At 40.0% G+C, this 16652-nt stretch overlaps 1 protein-coding gene across 1 annotated transcript; it reads left to right on the plus strand.

Annotated features, from left to right (window-relative positions):
- The first annotated feature begins 13543 nt into the window (after positions 1–13543).
- Positions 13544–16243, plus strand: USP26 (ubiquitin specific peptidase 26). The gene has a single exon (XM_057717336.1). It carries the CDS (start codon positions 13544–13546, stop codon positions 16241–16243), a length of 2700 nt encoding a protein of 899 aa, XP_057573319.1.
- Positions 16244–16652: the final 409 nt, after the last annotated feature.

Raw genomic sequence — 16652 nt, forward strand, 5'->3', positions numbered from 1 at the left:
TGTCACTGGCAACAGTCTGAGAGCTGGGGTACCCTCCATTCAATCAAGAAACTAGTGCTGGGTGTAAGTAATTACATCCTTTCCCCCCAACCCCACCAACTGCTACACATGACTTTTTTTAAAAAACTCAGTCAAAGCAATATTTTTCCCGTAACACCCCCCGCACACACACATCTTTTCAGTAAATGCAGACATGGTTGTGCAATCAATCACTGAAACTTCAGGTTGTTTTTTTTTTTCTCATTTCAAATATTCATGAGCATGTCTCTGTTGCAAATTTCAAATGCATTCTTTTAAGGATGTCATTAGTACCTGAGCTCCTTAACTAGCTACTATATTTCAGGAAGATCTTTGAAACTGGAGTTTCAGCCATCTGTATGTAAGCAGCAGCCATCTCTGTGATTGTCTTCTAGGACCGTAACAGATGCTTTAGCTGTTAAATAACACCTGTAATTTTATTGTCAACATTGCAGTTCAGTGATAGTACCTAAGCACCAGTTATTCTGTGGGCTAGGTTGAATGGGGTAATAGAATGTGGGACTAGGATTTCAAGGGTAAGATTTGATATGATTATTTAGGTTGTATCATTAGGCATTATACCAAATAATTTATCCAAGTGGATGGTCCTCACTTTTCAAGTCACTCAGATTTTGAGTGACTGATAAATTAAGAGAATGAGGTTCATTATCAGCAGTGAGAAGAAAAAAGTGCATCAGAAGCTTGGAAAAGAACAGAATCTTAAAACCAGCTAAGCCCATAATACATTCTAGTGAATTGTTAAGATGCTATTATTATGTTAAGAAGTTCTCTGCTTTCCTATAAAGGTCTCTGAGAGTATTTTCCATTGGCCATTAAGACAGAGCAAGGCAAACCAGACAGTAGTTGTGACTTGAATGGTCAGTGCTGTAAAACTATTACGTGAATCCATTTTCAGTTTAGGTATGGAAGATCATGGTGCCTCGGTGCTGTTTGTATCATTAAAACTCAGGAGGGAAAATGTAAAGTGACTGGAGAAGAGGAGGGTGGAAAAAATTAATTGGAGCTGTGAGACCAATAATACTCCCACCCGGTCAGCCACATCTAAGGTTAAAGAAGTAAATGCTGTCCGGAGGACTCAGTCACTTCTTTCAAATCTCTCGAAGGCTGTTAACCTCTTGCCCACATATCAGAAGCTTAGCCCCTGGAACGGACTCTTAACTCTGTGCACTAGAAAATAAAAATCAGGATAAGGCAGAAGTTCTTGGAGTTTATCCAGGAGAGTTTTGTGACTGAAATAATGAATATCCTCATTATCCCGACTCTCTCCTCCAATCTTTGTATTGCTCCTCATCCCCAGAATGTGTCCCCCTTCCTTTCACATGATGAATAGACTGGAAGGAAAGAGGCTCTGTAGGTAAGGAGACTCTGCCCTTAGGTTAATACTTAGGTAGGAACTTTGGGTTCTAGTCTTGGCTCAGACATTTAAAACCTCTCTGACCAGAATGTCCTTATCTGACAAACTTGGCCTGTGAGGGTACGGATCTTTTATATCTCATCAGCACCAAGGGTTCTTAAGTCTGGGCATTGACCAACCTCAGAGATATTTCTGCTCTGTGACCCATTGGCATGTAGAGGGATGTGGGATTTACTTACATCTAGAAAAGACCATTGACCTGGCTCCTGAATTTTCACATTAAAAGATTAATCCTACCTACTCTGCTTGTCTCAAGTATGAGTCTGTTTTCTATCAGTAGTAGAAAATATTAGCGCTCTACATTTTTTTTTTGTAAAGACATGAGCTCATACTATATTCATGGTTAATATCCTCTTTTCTTAATGTATCCATGTCATGGGCTTCTTATAGTGACCGTATATCCTGAACCAAGTAATGTACACATAGTATATTAGTGGAGTCACTTTCAATGAAGGTGTCAGAAAGAAAAGCAATTCAAAGTAGCTTTTAAACAAGAAAGGAATTGCATGTTACTGAGAAATCCTATGGTGGCACTTAGTTTGACATATAGTATTCGCTTTCATTCTATTTCTCAGGGCTGCTTTCTCTTGTCCTCTAAGTCTTAGCTTTTACCTGACACAAAGAGGCCCTATCCATGTGTTAAGAGGAGACAACTACCAGTGTCTACACTGTAAGAAGAGATATTTACACTCTGTGGGATCTGATTGTCCCCACATGGCTCATGTACATCACCTGCAGCAATCTTGGTGGACAGGGTCATGGGTCACCGTGAGGGCAGGCAGTGTTCTGATTGCCTGCTTACTGACAAAATGAAAGCCGTGCACGACTTTCTATTCCTAGTATGCTCAGCACTCACACACCCTCACTGAAATGTATACAACCATCTTCCTCCTTTTCTTGGTAATCTTTGCACAGACAACCTCCTGGCTGGAATCACAAACACACTCACCCTCTTTCCAACTGAAAATAACCAAGAGACAATCAAGCTGATGTTTCCAGGGATATCTGTAGAGGGGCTTCTTTCTGCAATTGCGAAATTCATTTTGTGAAGTCTTTAACAGGAATAAAAATCGAATTTTACATTTTCCCCACCCTTTTGGTAGTCACAGACACATTCACTCCCTTTTCTGCATTTAAAAGTCAAGTAATTCTGAAGTCTTGTCAACATTTGGACCCACTTTGTTCAGTTGGTCACAGATATGGCATCAGATGCCATTTGCAATCTGAATATCATCTTCATTCCCACCCAGGTGTGCTGTCTTAGCTCCTTAAATGGATAACCAGTTGTCCACTTCAGTCTCTCTTGAACTCAGACCCCACTGTCATAAATCATTTTTTCATCTCTGTCTTTGGGACCACACTTTGGAGTCCCTAAATTTCACATCCTAGTGACTCTTAGCACCAAACACTCCATCCAGAGTGGCTATTTACTGCTCTTGCTTCATGTTTTACCACTGCCTTATGCTCAGTTGCTGTGGAGCACTCATTTCTACAGTTTCACCTCTATATTTTACCACTCCGTTACTGACTGCCAAAATCCCATCTATTTCATACTAAAAGTGAACATGAATGTGAAGTAGAGACTTAAGGAGAATATCAGGAAACTGTTCACTAGATGTAATTCTACTGGCTTAAATAAGTAGGAGTTTAATTATTTTTCACATAACAGCTATATCTTGGGTCGTCAAATTTTCTATTTAAGGCCTCTTTTCAACATGAATATGGAATTAATGATTAAAACTAAGTATCATGTAGGCATGTTTGACTGCATGTAACAAAACATTTTACTGCATGTAATCCCAACTACAGGGTCATATCACAGAAAGTGTGTTGGTAGTAAATTCACTCCTTATGTAATAGCTTCAGATCATTAAGGAGTGATACCCTTACAATCTTTCATATTACTCTGCCATCCTGAACTTGTTAGCTTTCCAAATCAATTAATCTAACATGACTTTTCCTTTCCCAGCCTTTGGACTTAAACCTCATGGTATTCCATGTCCAGTGATCCTGGCCTTTTAACTGCAAGTAATGGAACAGAACTACAGTAGCTTCAATAAATATGATGTTTATCGAGTGGTTCAATGGTATCTTCAAGGAACCATGTTCTTAAGAAATCTTTTGACTTTTCAATTCTGGTTGTATTTCATCTTCATATTCGTTGTCGCCTGGAACTTATAATAAGGCTTCTTTGTTGCAGTGTTCATCTTCATACTGTTGTTTCATGAGATAGGAAGGCTTTCTTATTCTAGCTGTCAAATTTGTAATTTGGTAAAAAAGGAAAAGTGTGAATGTTGAATGGCAAAATGTGTCTTTCCAGGCATCTCTCTTTTTTATCAGGTATACAAACTCAGCAGACTCATGCTACTGTCTATTGACAACTGTGTCAGATGTCCTCAACAGTCTGAAAAGGGGATTAGAAAGCCACATGGAAGTAAATATCACGATAGAATTTCCAGAACTGGCAAGGTATTAAGCTATAACCACCGTCACCTTATCTGTGCTGTCCAGTATGGGAGCTGATAGGCCGCCGGTGGCTATTTCAAATTAAGTACAATTAAAATTTCAGGACCTTAGTCTCATTAGCCACATTTAAATGTTCAATAGCCTCATGTGGCTGGTGGCTGCCATACTAGATAGCACAGATAAAGTACATCTCTACCTCTGCAGAAAGTTCTGTTGCCCAGTGCTGTACTAGTTGCAATAGGGTCAGTGAAGGGATGGTTAGTTCCCAGTTCTCAGAGTTGGCTAGTAGTGAAGCAGAGACCAGACACCTGGTCTCCTCATGCTCAGATCAGTATTCTTTTAAGTAGACAGCATGGCTTTCTGTACATTTCTGTCACTCTGCTTAATAGTGCTTCTCATTTTCAAGAAATTATACCTATATTTTGTCATTCTTCTGTGCTCTAGTGTATATAAGTGGTTGAAAATGCTGACTTTGGCCATGTTTTCACTCATCATGCATGGAGCCACTTAACATTTCAGTATAGCAAGGGCCTAAATGACCGTAAAGAACTCAGTTGAGATTAGGTGAGAATTGTGGTGACTTTGAAGAAATCTGTTTTAGCTTCAATTCTGTTTTAAATTTCTGTGATGGCTAAAAGGCATTGCCCCTTTAAGAAACCAGATGATAAAATCACATGCTTCTGAGACTTAAATAAATGAACAAGGAATAGCTAGAGGCATACCCTTTAAAAAGCTTTTTAGATTCTCAGCCTAGAAAAGGGCTAGCATGGAAAAGTGCAGAAGCTAAGATGTTGTAAGAGTAATAGAGAAGGTAGGCTGTTATCACCTAGATTCTATGTAGTAACTAGATATAAATGGAAACATCTGGTTTAAAGCGTGTGTAAATAGCCTTGGGTGATAGAGGGTAACATAAGAAAAGGCATTAGTTAGAAAAATAGGGACTATTAGAAGTAATTAAGAAATAAGTGTGGCCATGTATTTGAATTTTTTTGGGTCATTATTTATTTAACTGGGCTATTCCACAAATAGTAAATGGAAAATATTAAACTGAGTGTTTTGTTATTTATCTAAAAGTATACGAGCACATTATGTGGCTTATTGCTGTCATTCTTGATTTCTTAATATAAATTAAGTTGGTTTTCCTGTGCTGCCTCAATTAGCCATCATTAATCACCTTGCAGCTATAGCCAGAGGTGGAACTTAGCATCTCAGGAAGAGTGAACATCCCCCTCTGGTAGCAAGCTGCCATTTCTAACCCCCTTTTTATAATGAAAAAACCATAACACTGAAAATCAAATACTTGGCAGTGGCCCACTCTAGCACATTAGTTAGGACATGTCAAGTATTCTTGAGCATCAGCCTTGTGTTTTTCATACCAAAGAAATCCAGCTTTTCACATAACTCACTCCCCTGGTTCATTCGGTCTCAGCGCATGTTTTTCAAGCCCTCAGTAGGGAAGTAAGTAACCAGCATAAGTACCTATAGGTTGGGGAGATATTGAGTCCTTCTAGATATGTGCTTTCTTTGTTTTCACATATCCAGAATGTGTAAATGGAAATCCTTACTGTGTCTTAGGAAAATGCCACACAGGTAATCTGCAGAGAATCTGAGTTCAGGTCTTAGCTATGAGGATGTGTGCTTTGACAGCATGTACACTGATATTTAAAGAATATAATGGAATTTGTGCTCTTGAGCAAGTCATTTATCCATAGGCTTATTTTCCTCATCTGGAAATGGGGAGCTTGGAAAAGTTTTTGTGGTACAAATGTTATGATACTGTATGGGAAATATCCCTGCCCCTCAGTGTCTGGAAATCATTAAATATGTCACCTCCTCAGCACAAATGAAAAAAATGCACTGGAAATTGCTGAAAACAACTGCAGTAGAAAATGCCCGGTACAACTCAGGTCTCTTTCCATGAGAACTGCAAGTTCCCAAGGGAATTCTCATGAATTCTGACCTTCGTCAGGAGGCACCGAGAAAATCAATGTGTTATTGATCAACATGTTGTCATAAATCTATTTTTCTTTCCTTCCCTGAGTCTCCATACCTATGTAGTGAGTGACACATCCAGCAGAGGCCTATGCAGTTATCCAGCAGCTCCTCCGAGAAGTTAGCAGAGGTGTGTCCCCAAATTCCAAAGGTGTTCTGCTTATCAAGCAGAAGCAAGTAGGCCATAAAGAAAAGAAAGCAGCTTGTCACTGTAGTGTTGCTCTAGAGTATGTGGGCTCTATCATATGTGCTCTCACGTGTCCAGTAAAAGGCATGGAAAAGTAAAACCTATAAAAGTGTAATTATGAAAATAGGGATATAAACACAATCAAATCCAAATCCCTTTCAGTAGCTTCAAAGTCACCCCCAAAGTAAGAACTTTTTTGCAGTACAATTACCCTATGCCTGCCAAATCCAAACCAACCCATCATTTCACCCTGTGAATTAATTACTTGATTCAACATTTATCAACTGGGCATGTTGAATACTGGCTCCCCAAAATACCACTGAAACAATCTGTTCCCAAGAAAAAGCTAGCTGAGTTTGTTGCTTACCACTGTAAGGGAGAAATCCATATTGACAGAATCTAATAGTGTTTTAGGTTAGGAAAGGAAAGGCTGGGGTATTGAGACGTTGAAGTCTGTCCTAATTGGGGGTGGGGGAACTTGATTATGATTGGGTAAAGATCATGATAAAATGGTTTAGAATAGGTGGGCATGGCACAACAGCGATTTGGAGACAAGAGGTTCAAAAAGTCTTAGGGTGTAAACTGTCAGTCAGTGTTTTCTATTGAAGAGTTGCTGGAATGAACAGTAAAGCTATTTGCAACTTGTGTCTTCCTGGGCAAAGTCTTTGTGAATAGTAAGGTCATATTGATGAAAATAATGTAATAGTCAACTCATGCTAATGTAGACAGTACGCTATACGGGGTATATGATTTTGGTTCTCAGCACATATGTACTGGGGAAGTACATGTGCCCTGCCTCCCATCAGGTGCTTGTGCTGTTTTAAAGTTCACAGAGATAAGAAGCAAGAGTTGAGGGAAGAGGAATAGCACTAGGTTGGGAGAAATGATGCACAGATTCACTAAGGAGGTAACGTTTGAGCTATGTATGCCTTGATTGTTGGTTATAAGTTTAGAACATTTGTGTGGTAACCTAGTGTTTCATGCTGAAGGCTATTACTACTTGGCTAGTCATGCCTTCCTTTCTTCTTTAAGGGTTCATTCGGGGCAAGTAAAGACTTACCCATTTTGCCATAGTCCTGTGGATGGAAAATGAAAGCAGAGTCACTGGGTGAGGTTCAGCGCCCACCCCCCCACCCCCTGCTTTTTAATTGGCGTGTAGTTGATTTACATTGTTGTGTTAGTTTCAGGTGTATAGCATAGTGATTCAGTTATACATTTTGAAGGTTTCTAGGCCCTCTGAAGCAAGGTGGCATGTTTTCTTGTCTGTGCTTTTTTTAAATAAATGAGCTCATAATTTGGGGCAGAGCTTCTTAGCGCTGCCTTCTTTACTTTGAAGATGGGCCTCCATTAGCAACACATAAACATCACTAAAGTATCAGTAGGGAAGGAAGGAATGAGGTGGTTTGTTGGACTCTAAGGATGCTGTTCAAGGATGCAAGTCCAGAGCAGCTGCTCATTTTCTCATTTGAGCTTTATGGGTTCCTTTTCCTTCCAAGATGACTGAGCTGAGAGCAGAGCTCTGTTTTTTCAGATAATGGGTTAGAGACCCTGGAAGTGGGAGCACTGATTTTGATTTTTTTTGAAGAGGTCTCTCTCTCTCTCATACACACACACACACACACACACACACACACACACACACACACAAGCACACACTTTTGTTAATGGCAGCAAAGAGGAAAAAAATGCTGGTATGCAGAATGAGGGACTGCTTAAGTAGGGAGATGAATGAGCATCACTTTTTTAGGGGTTAGCGGTATGATTTAGGTTTTGGGAATCCATTCCTAAGGATATTTCCAGACAAGTTAAAATAAAACAGTGAACAAGTTAAGGCACCTTTGCATTTCTCCTGTTCAGCGAACTGATCCTTCAGATGAGACAGATTGGTGTTTTGAAGGTATTATGAGGGATTTTAATTTCAGCACTTGTGGCATTTAATGCATTTTTTAGTTCGTTTTCCCCAAAAGTGGCTTCATAAAGTTCCCTCATAGCTCTTTCTAGGCCTGCCTGTGTCCCATGTATTCTTAAGCAAGCTGAAGATGTGTTGAATTGCTGCCCTCCTTACCTTGGAAAAGAAAATGCTATAGCTCCCCCTTGTGTCATGTGAGGCCAGCAACATCCTGTTTGATCCACATCAGCGGAATCTACTCCTCTAAGTATCCTGAAAATATTTCCTCAAAGCTTTTTGGGGAGGGGACTTTGCTATTTACTGTACAGGAAAGAACCAGGGAACCCAGCTAATCTTTTGTGATTTCTCCCCTCATTTCCTACTTTCCTGGATTGTATCCAAGAGCCTCTTTCCTGGAGGGTCACCTTTTTCTGGCAAACAGTTTGGGATGATTTTCCTCATGAGATTGTAGTCTGGTTATCTGCCACTTAGTACATTGAATTTTGTACAGTTTCTTGTCCACATAGAGCAAGTGGAACTTGCTTTCACTGTGGCCTCCTCTTGCCCTGTCATAGGGGCCACTGCATTCTGTATCCTGACTTCTCAGCTTGAGTCAGGCACTGATTTCTTTGCTAGTCCACCTCCGGAGTAAACATGTCAAGTTTTCCCATATCTCTCACACTCTAGCATATGAGTTTGGACATAAACATTTTGGCTACCTAATAAGTATGCAGCCAGGGTGTAAGACACAGTCACACATCTCTTTTGGAGACAATTTCACAATCGTAGTCCCTGTCCCACACTTCACTTCCTTGTGGGAGTAGGGGAAATGCCACAGTGCTCCCTATTAGTAACTTTCCTTACTTGAAATAACATTTGATAACCATCGATATTCTTCACAGTTGTTGCAATTCTTATATAATGTGGTTCTTTTTACTGATTTTGCACCTTTGCCAGTATCGCAAGAGGGAAAGTCTCATTTTATAGGTCACTTTTAAAATTATATAAGCTAAATATACTGATTGTTTAAAAGATTTTACACAGTTTTGCAATTATATCTATAGGACAAAACCATAATAGAATTGCTTCATTGAAGTGTGTGTGCATTTGAAATTTGGTAGATGGTAGTGTTCACCTGTCCAGTCTCCTGTCTCATTTAACCTGGTCTCTTCGTGTCATAGTCAGCTTGATGTTCCAGTAACAGTTCCAGCCCATTTAATTTTATCCTTTCCTGCCCTGCCAGCCCTCATTTAAAAACTTTGGACACTGTTTTCTTAAGGAAAGTTAGAATTCTTTGATCCCAACCCTTAAAGGACTCCTACTTGTCCAACTTCATGATTTCCCTGAGGAAAGAAAGTTTCACTCCACACTGACTGAAAACAAACCCATTGTTCTCCAGCATCTCTTCACTTTGTGGTCGGTTCATACATCGCAGCAGCGCAAAGGTAGCACAAGCTAAGTGACAGTCTGAAAAAAGTCAATGCTTTGTGGATTCTGAGGCAGGAAAAATCAGGCCTGGCAGTCATTCTGAATCAAATGAGACTGGGACTAGGTCTCAAAAGGAAGAGTAGAACTAAGATAAAAATAGGGAGATTATTTGGGAACTTCAGGCAAAGAAGAAATGCTGTAAGAAGCTGAGATGGCAAAAAACACATGGACTCATATAACACCAACTGAATTTTACTTAATATGCTTTCCTTGTACTGCCATTTTTCGGTATATTTGTGTTACCACCTATCTGAGGTCAGGAGTACTTTATCGCGTCATCTTTAGATCTTGTCCATATTTGATGTCCATAGTTGACTAGGTATCAACAGATATTTTGGTTAATAAGTAAATAAGCAAATGAATGTGATACTTAGCAGAAAGGGCTACAAAATACTAGGACAGTTGCAATAGGAGAAAAGGAATTAATTTCCAGAAAGCCTCGTTTATCTCAATTTCAATGTAACAACTATGCACTTTCTCATGAAAGAGCACTCTTAATGAAATCATATTCAACTTCTGGAAAATAATCTGCATTCTGTTTTCCTAATCAACTATGTCTTATTAATAGCACTCACATAATCATTTTAAAAGAATGAAAAACAACAACAAAAAAGCTCTGCCAAATCTGTCTCTGAGAAAAGGTTCAAAGCTTGAATAGTTCATGGGAACAATTTGCTAGTCCAGAGATTTCTTCCCAGTTTGGTCCAGGCCTCCTATGGAGAGATTTATGTGCAGTGTATGTCAAGAGGCAAAATGATGGCATTTCTCTGCTATACAATGACTCGGACATTTGCTGAGTGCAGAAATGCACCTTTAAACCAGAAAAAGAAGCAGAGTCTGCCCTGATCCAATCATTTTGAAAAGCCATGCGCACTGAAGCTGGGGCCAAACATAATGACAGGATTTAATTGCTAATGCCCTAGAGGCAGTGCGCCTCTTGATGTGTTGACCTTTAACCCAGACTTGGGAGGCTGAAAAAGAGAGAGGATGGTTCTCCCTTCCCCCTTCCCCTCCCCCATCTGATCATGCCTGCCTCTAACCCTGTCCACATACTCTGAACATTCATCTCTCCACCCCCATTCCCATTAGTTACTTCCAGCTTTGGGGCCGCGGGAGAATGAATAGAAGAACCGAAAGGAAGGTGGGAGGAGAATAGGAGAAGGAAGTCTACAAACAGTTGACAGCTGCTTAGAAGCAGGGGGCAGAAGTACAGCTATAGAAATGAGAACTGCACTCCTGGTCCTCTGATGCTTCTACCCCACCCCCACTCCCAGTATTTCCTGAGATTTAGGCCTTTCTGTGTTTCTGTTCTCCATTCCCGTTTCACGCTTTCTGGTCCATATTTATAATCACTCCCTTCTGACACCTTCACCTCCCTTTTCCCACTTACTTGGTTATTTATGAATGACAAAATCTTGAGCAAAGTTAAATTCAAGGCTCTGCCTATTATACATCTGCACCACGGCAGCTGGGCAGCTAAGTGTAGCTGGAGAAAAACACAAGCGTGCTAATTGGTTTCGCTGTAAATTCATGGCCTCTAGCCTTAAGTGCTGCTCAGCAAGGTTACTAGTCCATTCACCTGGTTTGTTTGCTTCTTTACAAAACGTTCGCACCTTCTTTCTCTTGAACCGTCTTCACTGTTTTCCAGCCTAGCTGGTCTGCTTTCTGTCTCTAACATGTCAAGCACACTCCCACCTAAGGGCCTTGTTATTTATTCTTCCTCCTGCCTGGAGCACCCTGCATCTAAGTGTTTGTGTGCTAATTTCCTTCAAGACATCCTTATCAGTCTAGGCCTTCCCAGGCCACTCTGTATAAGGCAGCAAGCATATCCCCGTCAGCACCGGCACACCTTGTTCCCTTAACTTTACATGTTCTTTGGCAGTTACCACCATCTGGTATTCTATATATCTTACGTTTGTATATTATTATCCCTCTGCCAGAATGAAAGTTTTATGAAAGCATGTTTTTTTTTAAATTCTTTTCATTCTTGTATAGCTAGCACTTAATACAATGCTTGCTAATATGCCATACAAATTTGTTTCAAGAATGAATGGATAGTGAATGCTTGTTGGGTTTTGAGAATCCCTCTTCCCATTTGCCAAAAACAACATATTTGTAACAATATTTTTTGTATGGTAGCCATAGTTTCCAAGCCCAGATTCAATACATGTTATGTAATTGGTGGGGAAAATACCTTTTATTTTGCACTGTCTTGGGAAGTTCAGTAGTCTCATAGCATGGAGTCCTCAAAGGAAGCTTAAATGATCGTTTTTCAGTTAGTTTAATGGTCCCACTAGCGTACTTGGCTTATCCAAGGTCACTTAACTATGGTTATTTTAAAATAGTGTGAGCTGAAGTTGTTGGGTTTTTCAGAGCTCTTGCTTGGGCTTTGTGGAGATATCCAGAAATTATTGGAAACCTCTATGGTAATTATTTGGCTCCGTCTCTTCTACTTAGTGCATACAGCGGCTAGCATACCACCTCATGGGTCCTTCATCATTTCTGTCCAGTGAGGCTTGCTTGAATAACTGAGCAGGGTTTCTCATCATATGCTAGGTTTGTCTTTGTTTTCTCACTTAATGTTTTCAAACTTAAGCTATAAAATAAAATGATAATTAAAGCTCATGACTTGTACCAAACCACCTTCTATACCTTGACCCCCACCTATTTATTCAGTGCAGTAAAGACATACTTGAGTTTATATAGGTAATCACAGTTGTAAAAAGATGTCAGTGGAAGAGATCTGAATTAGAGATGTTACTTTCTCATAGTCATTGAGCCTAAAGGGCCCTCTGGGTTTATTCACCTGCTTCCAGGCTGTAACCACCTCCAGATTTTCTCCTTTTGTAATGAATGCTTTGGGAATGAGAAATGCATATTCAAATTTGAAAGGTGTATTCTCATTGGTTTTCAGGTTTTTCTAATTCTTGAAATAATGATAGCATGAATGGTGGGAATACAGGATACAGAGGGTAAATACTCCAAAAGCCTCACAAGTCTTCATTAAATTATCTTACTATAGAATTAATAACCTGGGATTCTGGGTTCTCAAGTTTGCAGGCATTCTTCCCAAGGGCCAATTTCTTATTTGCTTTGCAAAATGATGAGGCCATTTTGATGAGGAAAATATCAATCCATGGCCGTTTTGCAGAGTTGTGGATAGGGCTTGAGAAACTTCAGTCTAGGAGATCGTATCTTTTACAAAACACTGCTCCCACCCTGGGTATGTGTCAAGCTCCAGAAAATGGCCGTGGATTGATATTTTCCCACATTCTCCGACTGGAAACACTCAAACCAACAGGGACTTGGCTCAGGTTATGTGGACCCTGTGGCCAGAGCTGGAGTTAGCCAATTCTTTGATACCTCCTTTAAGCAGTGGTAGTTAGGCCCCCACCCAACATGGGGTAGAATGTATGGACTTAGCCTGGTGCCACATGAAAGAAAGGAACAGAACAGGATTTGAAAGGAGGTAGGTTGAACTATCCATCTGTTATTGGGTTAAGGGCTGCATAGGACCTCTCACTTTCTTATTCACTTATTGTGGTTGCCCTGTGGGGTCATTCTGTGACAGGAAGATTAGCATATTATATGCATACACTTGAGACACTGTTCATTATGCTCTTCAGCTATGTACTGAAGGTCTTCCAAGTGTTTAATGATTTCAGTTGAAGTGTGGAAATTAATCAGTGGAATCTAGTATTGAAGTGGAAAGGAGATTTAGTGTATGGGAGTAGAGTTTGAGTTCTATCCAAGCATTTCTCTGATAGCTTAAATAATTTTTCTTGATTTTTTTTTTTTTTTTACAGTAGCAGCCTGCCTTCCGGATCAAGACTGCCCCCATACAACCGTGGGCAGTTCTTGAAGCATATTGGTTTTATCACTAAAGAGCTGGATATCCAGAGGCTGAAGAGGCTCTAGGATAAAACTAACACTTGAAACAGGATCATTCTACATAGAGAACTAAAGAACTATTTCTTTGGTGTTGTCTCCAGAGGTGAACTTGCCAACAAATTGAAACTTTAAGATTGTTGTTGGTTCAGGATAGGTGTATTTTATTTGTAAAGAAAGCATGGCTGCTCTGATGGTACATAGTTTTGTCCAAATATGGAACAGGAAGACTGGAATGTCTAAATCGAGAGAAGCATTCATTGAAACAGTGGAAGGAAAGAAGAAAGTTAAATTGGTGGTTTATTTCGGTACTGCAGAACACACTTTTCAGCTGAGTAATAATATCAAAAACGTGGTCTTTAGATCCCACGGAGAAAACGAAAATCACCTGCATTTAACTTTCCAAAATAATGATTTCCTATTTGCTGAAGGATTATCATCCACAGATGCTGAAAATTTGAAGACGTTCCTGGATAGAGTCCATCAAAATGATCTTCAGTCACCCATGAAACCTGATAAGGATGGGAGTATCTTTGCCAGTACAACAGTACAAAAGGCAAACAACAAAACTTCCTCTCACAAAATGGATGAGAAGTCAAGTAGTCAATCTGTTGAGAAAGGAGAAAGAAATGAAATACCTGATCATAAGATGTCTTCATTTGAATCAAAATCATCAACATCTACCTGCAAAGAGTCATTAGGAAATAGATATGGGAAGAGGAAAAAGATGCTACCATCTGGCTCAGAGACGAATAAGAACTTCCTGAAAGGGAATATCTCTGTGAGAAAGAAGTCCAAGATAAACCCCTTGAGATGGGTAAACCACAATAAGAAAGAATTAAGGTTAAAGGGATTAAGACAGAATAATAAATTGAAATGTGCACCTTCATTCAAGATCAGTTCTACTAGAGACCTTTACCTAGATGTCATTGATATTCTTCAAACACTGTCTGGGAAAGTATATTTGATGCTTCTGCCAAAACCAAAGTATAGGCAGGATGACCCAGAGTGGAACAAGCTCGAGAATACGTTTGACTCTTACCCGGAGAAGCTATGGCAAGGCCTCCCCAATTTGGGAAACACCTGTTATATGAATGCAGTTTTACAGTCCTTATTCTCGATTCCATCATTTGCTGATGATTTACTCAGTCAGGGTTTCCCATGGGGTAAAATTCCCCTTGATGCATTTAGCATGTGCTTGGCACAGCAGCTTGTCTTGAGAGATATTTATAACATGAAAATCAAGGAGGCGTTACTTGTGAATATTAAAAACGCCATTTCATCAACTGCAGAGAGATTCTCTGACGACATACAGAATGATGCCCATGAGTTTTTAGGTCATTGTTTAGATCAGCTGAAAGAAAACATGAGAAAATTAAAGACAGTTTCGAAGACTGAAATTGAATCTGAGCAAGGAAATTCACCTCAACAGCTTTTTGCTGGCAGTGGTGCCACCGAAATGTTCATTTGTCCTGTCATCACTAATTTTGAATTTGAGTTGCTGTTCTCTATTGTTTGTAAAGCCTGTGGGCATGTTGTTCTTAAGACAGAAATGAATAATTATCTCTCCATCAACCTTCCCCAAGGAGCGAATGCACGTCCCTTATCTATTCAGTCTAGTTTTGATCATTTCTTTGAAGCAGAAAATGTTGAGTATAAATGTGAGGAGTGTTCGCACAGGCATTCTCTTGCAGCTCATAAATTCAGTAGGCTACCCAGGGTCCTTATTGTTCATCTGAAACGCTATGACTTTAATGATTCTTGGTCCTTAAAGAAGGATGGCCAAGAAGTCATTATTTCCAAATATTTAAAGCTATCTTCCCATTGCAATGAAACTACCAAACCACCGCTTCCCATAGGCGAGGATGCACGTCTTAGGAATTGCAAACTCTTAAAAGCCTTTCAGAAGATAAATTCTGAACTCATCCATTCATTGCTACCTTTAACAAAGCTGACCTCGCAATCCAAGGATTTTTTGGCTTCACACATTAGATCAGACAAAGGGTCTGAACCACAAAAATGCAACACTCTTTATAAAGGTTTGAGAAGAAGACAGCAAAAAGACCTGGGAGAACATTCTAAACGAAATAAAATAGAGTCCACATTGGTAAACCCAGCACATGCAGCAATCATTGCAAAAGAGCTGTTAGCAGTGGGCTTAATGATGAATCTGGAAAAGAGCTCCTTTTCTCTGAAAGATATACCTACCAGCAGCCCAGATACATATCAAGAAGTGCCTGAAAATCCAAAACTAAAGAAATACGAGAGAGCCAGTATATTTGTAGATCTTAAGAGGATGGCTGAGACCACCGAAAAATTTTGTAAAGCTAAAACAAGCAGAATTTTAAAATTGTGCCAAGTGCCTGAAGACATCCAGCAGTGTGAAAAGATTTCAGTGTATGAACAAGCCCTTTGGCTGGAGCTGCTTCGAAGCCTTTCTTCAAAGCCAGATGCCCAGTCATACACAAAGAAACGCAGAAGAACTACGAAATTAAGTTGCCAGGGAGCCAAGGTGAATTCCCTAGGAAACAAAGATGTTTTAAATATGGAGAAGACAGAAGCTGCAGCCAGGAAATCAAAAAGAGAAGCCAAGGTGGGAGATCGTCATGCCTATCGGCTCATTGGTGTTATCAGCCATCTTGGAAAAACCCCAGATTCAGGCCATTATATCACTGATGCCTACGACTTTGAGAGGCAAGTGTGGTTCACGTACAATGATCTACAGGTATCAAGTATCCAGGAGGCCACAATGCAGAAGGCTAGGCTTTGCACTGGGTACATCTTCTTTTACATGCACAATGAGACCTTTGAAGAGCTGTTGGGAAGGGAAAAGAACTCCCAGCCTCATAGCACAGAGGCAGGGGAGACTCCTCAGGAGTAGTAAAAGAAACAGACTCCTGGTTGCAGAGATCTGCTTGACTGCCTCTTTGGCTTTCACTTTAGCTATGGAAGAAAAACTTTGAACTCTAGCCAAACACGAAGAGGCAGTTAGCATCCAGGACCAAAGTTCAAGCAGCAACACTTACTTGGAAATAAATCTCTGTTCTAACCCTGATACAAACACCTCAGCCCCATAGTTCTGGCTGATAAACATTCATCTCCTACTAGATCAGAACTGTGCTTTCCGTATTCTAATGCAGTGGATTTTAAGTGTGGTCCTCAAGCCAGTACCATAAAGAACATGGAAGGACTCGTGAGAAATGCAATTTTTTGATTCCACCATGGACCCACTGATTCATAAATTCTGGGGAGGAACGCAGCAGTTTCATGGAGATTCTGATGCTTGGGAA

The sequence above is a fragment of the Hippopotamus amphibius genome, chromosome X (assembly GCF_030028045.1).
Source record: "Hippopotamus amphibius kiboko isolate mHipAmp2 chromosome X, mHipAmp2.hap2, whole genome shotgun sequence".
In the NCBI taxonomy this organism is placed as follows: domain Eukaryota; kingdom Metazoa; phylum Chordata; class Mammalia; order Artiodactyla; family Hippopotamidae; genus Hippopotamus; species Hippopotamus amphibius.

Bases quoted from the DNA above. Each gene is read 5' to 3' on its own strand.
- USP26 (XM_057717336.1), top strand. From the start codon at position 13,544: ATGGCTGCTCTGATGGTACATAGTTTTGTCCAAATATGGAACAGGAAG.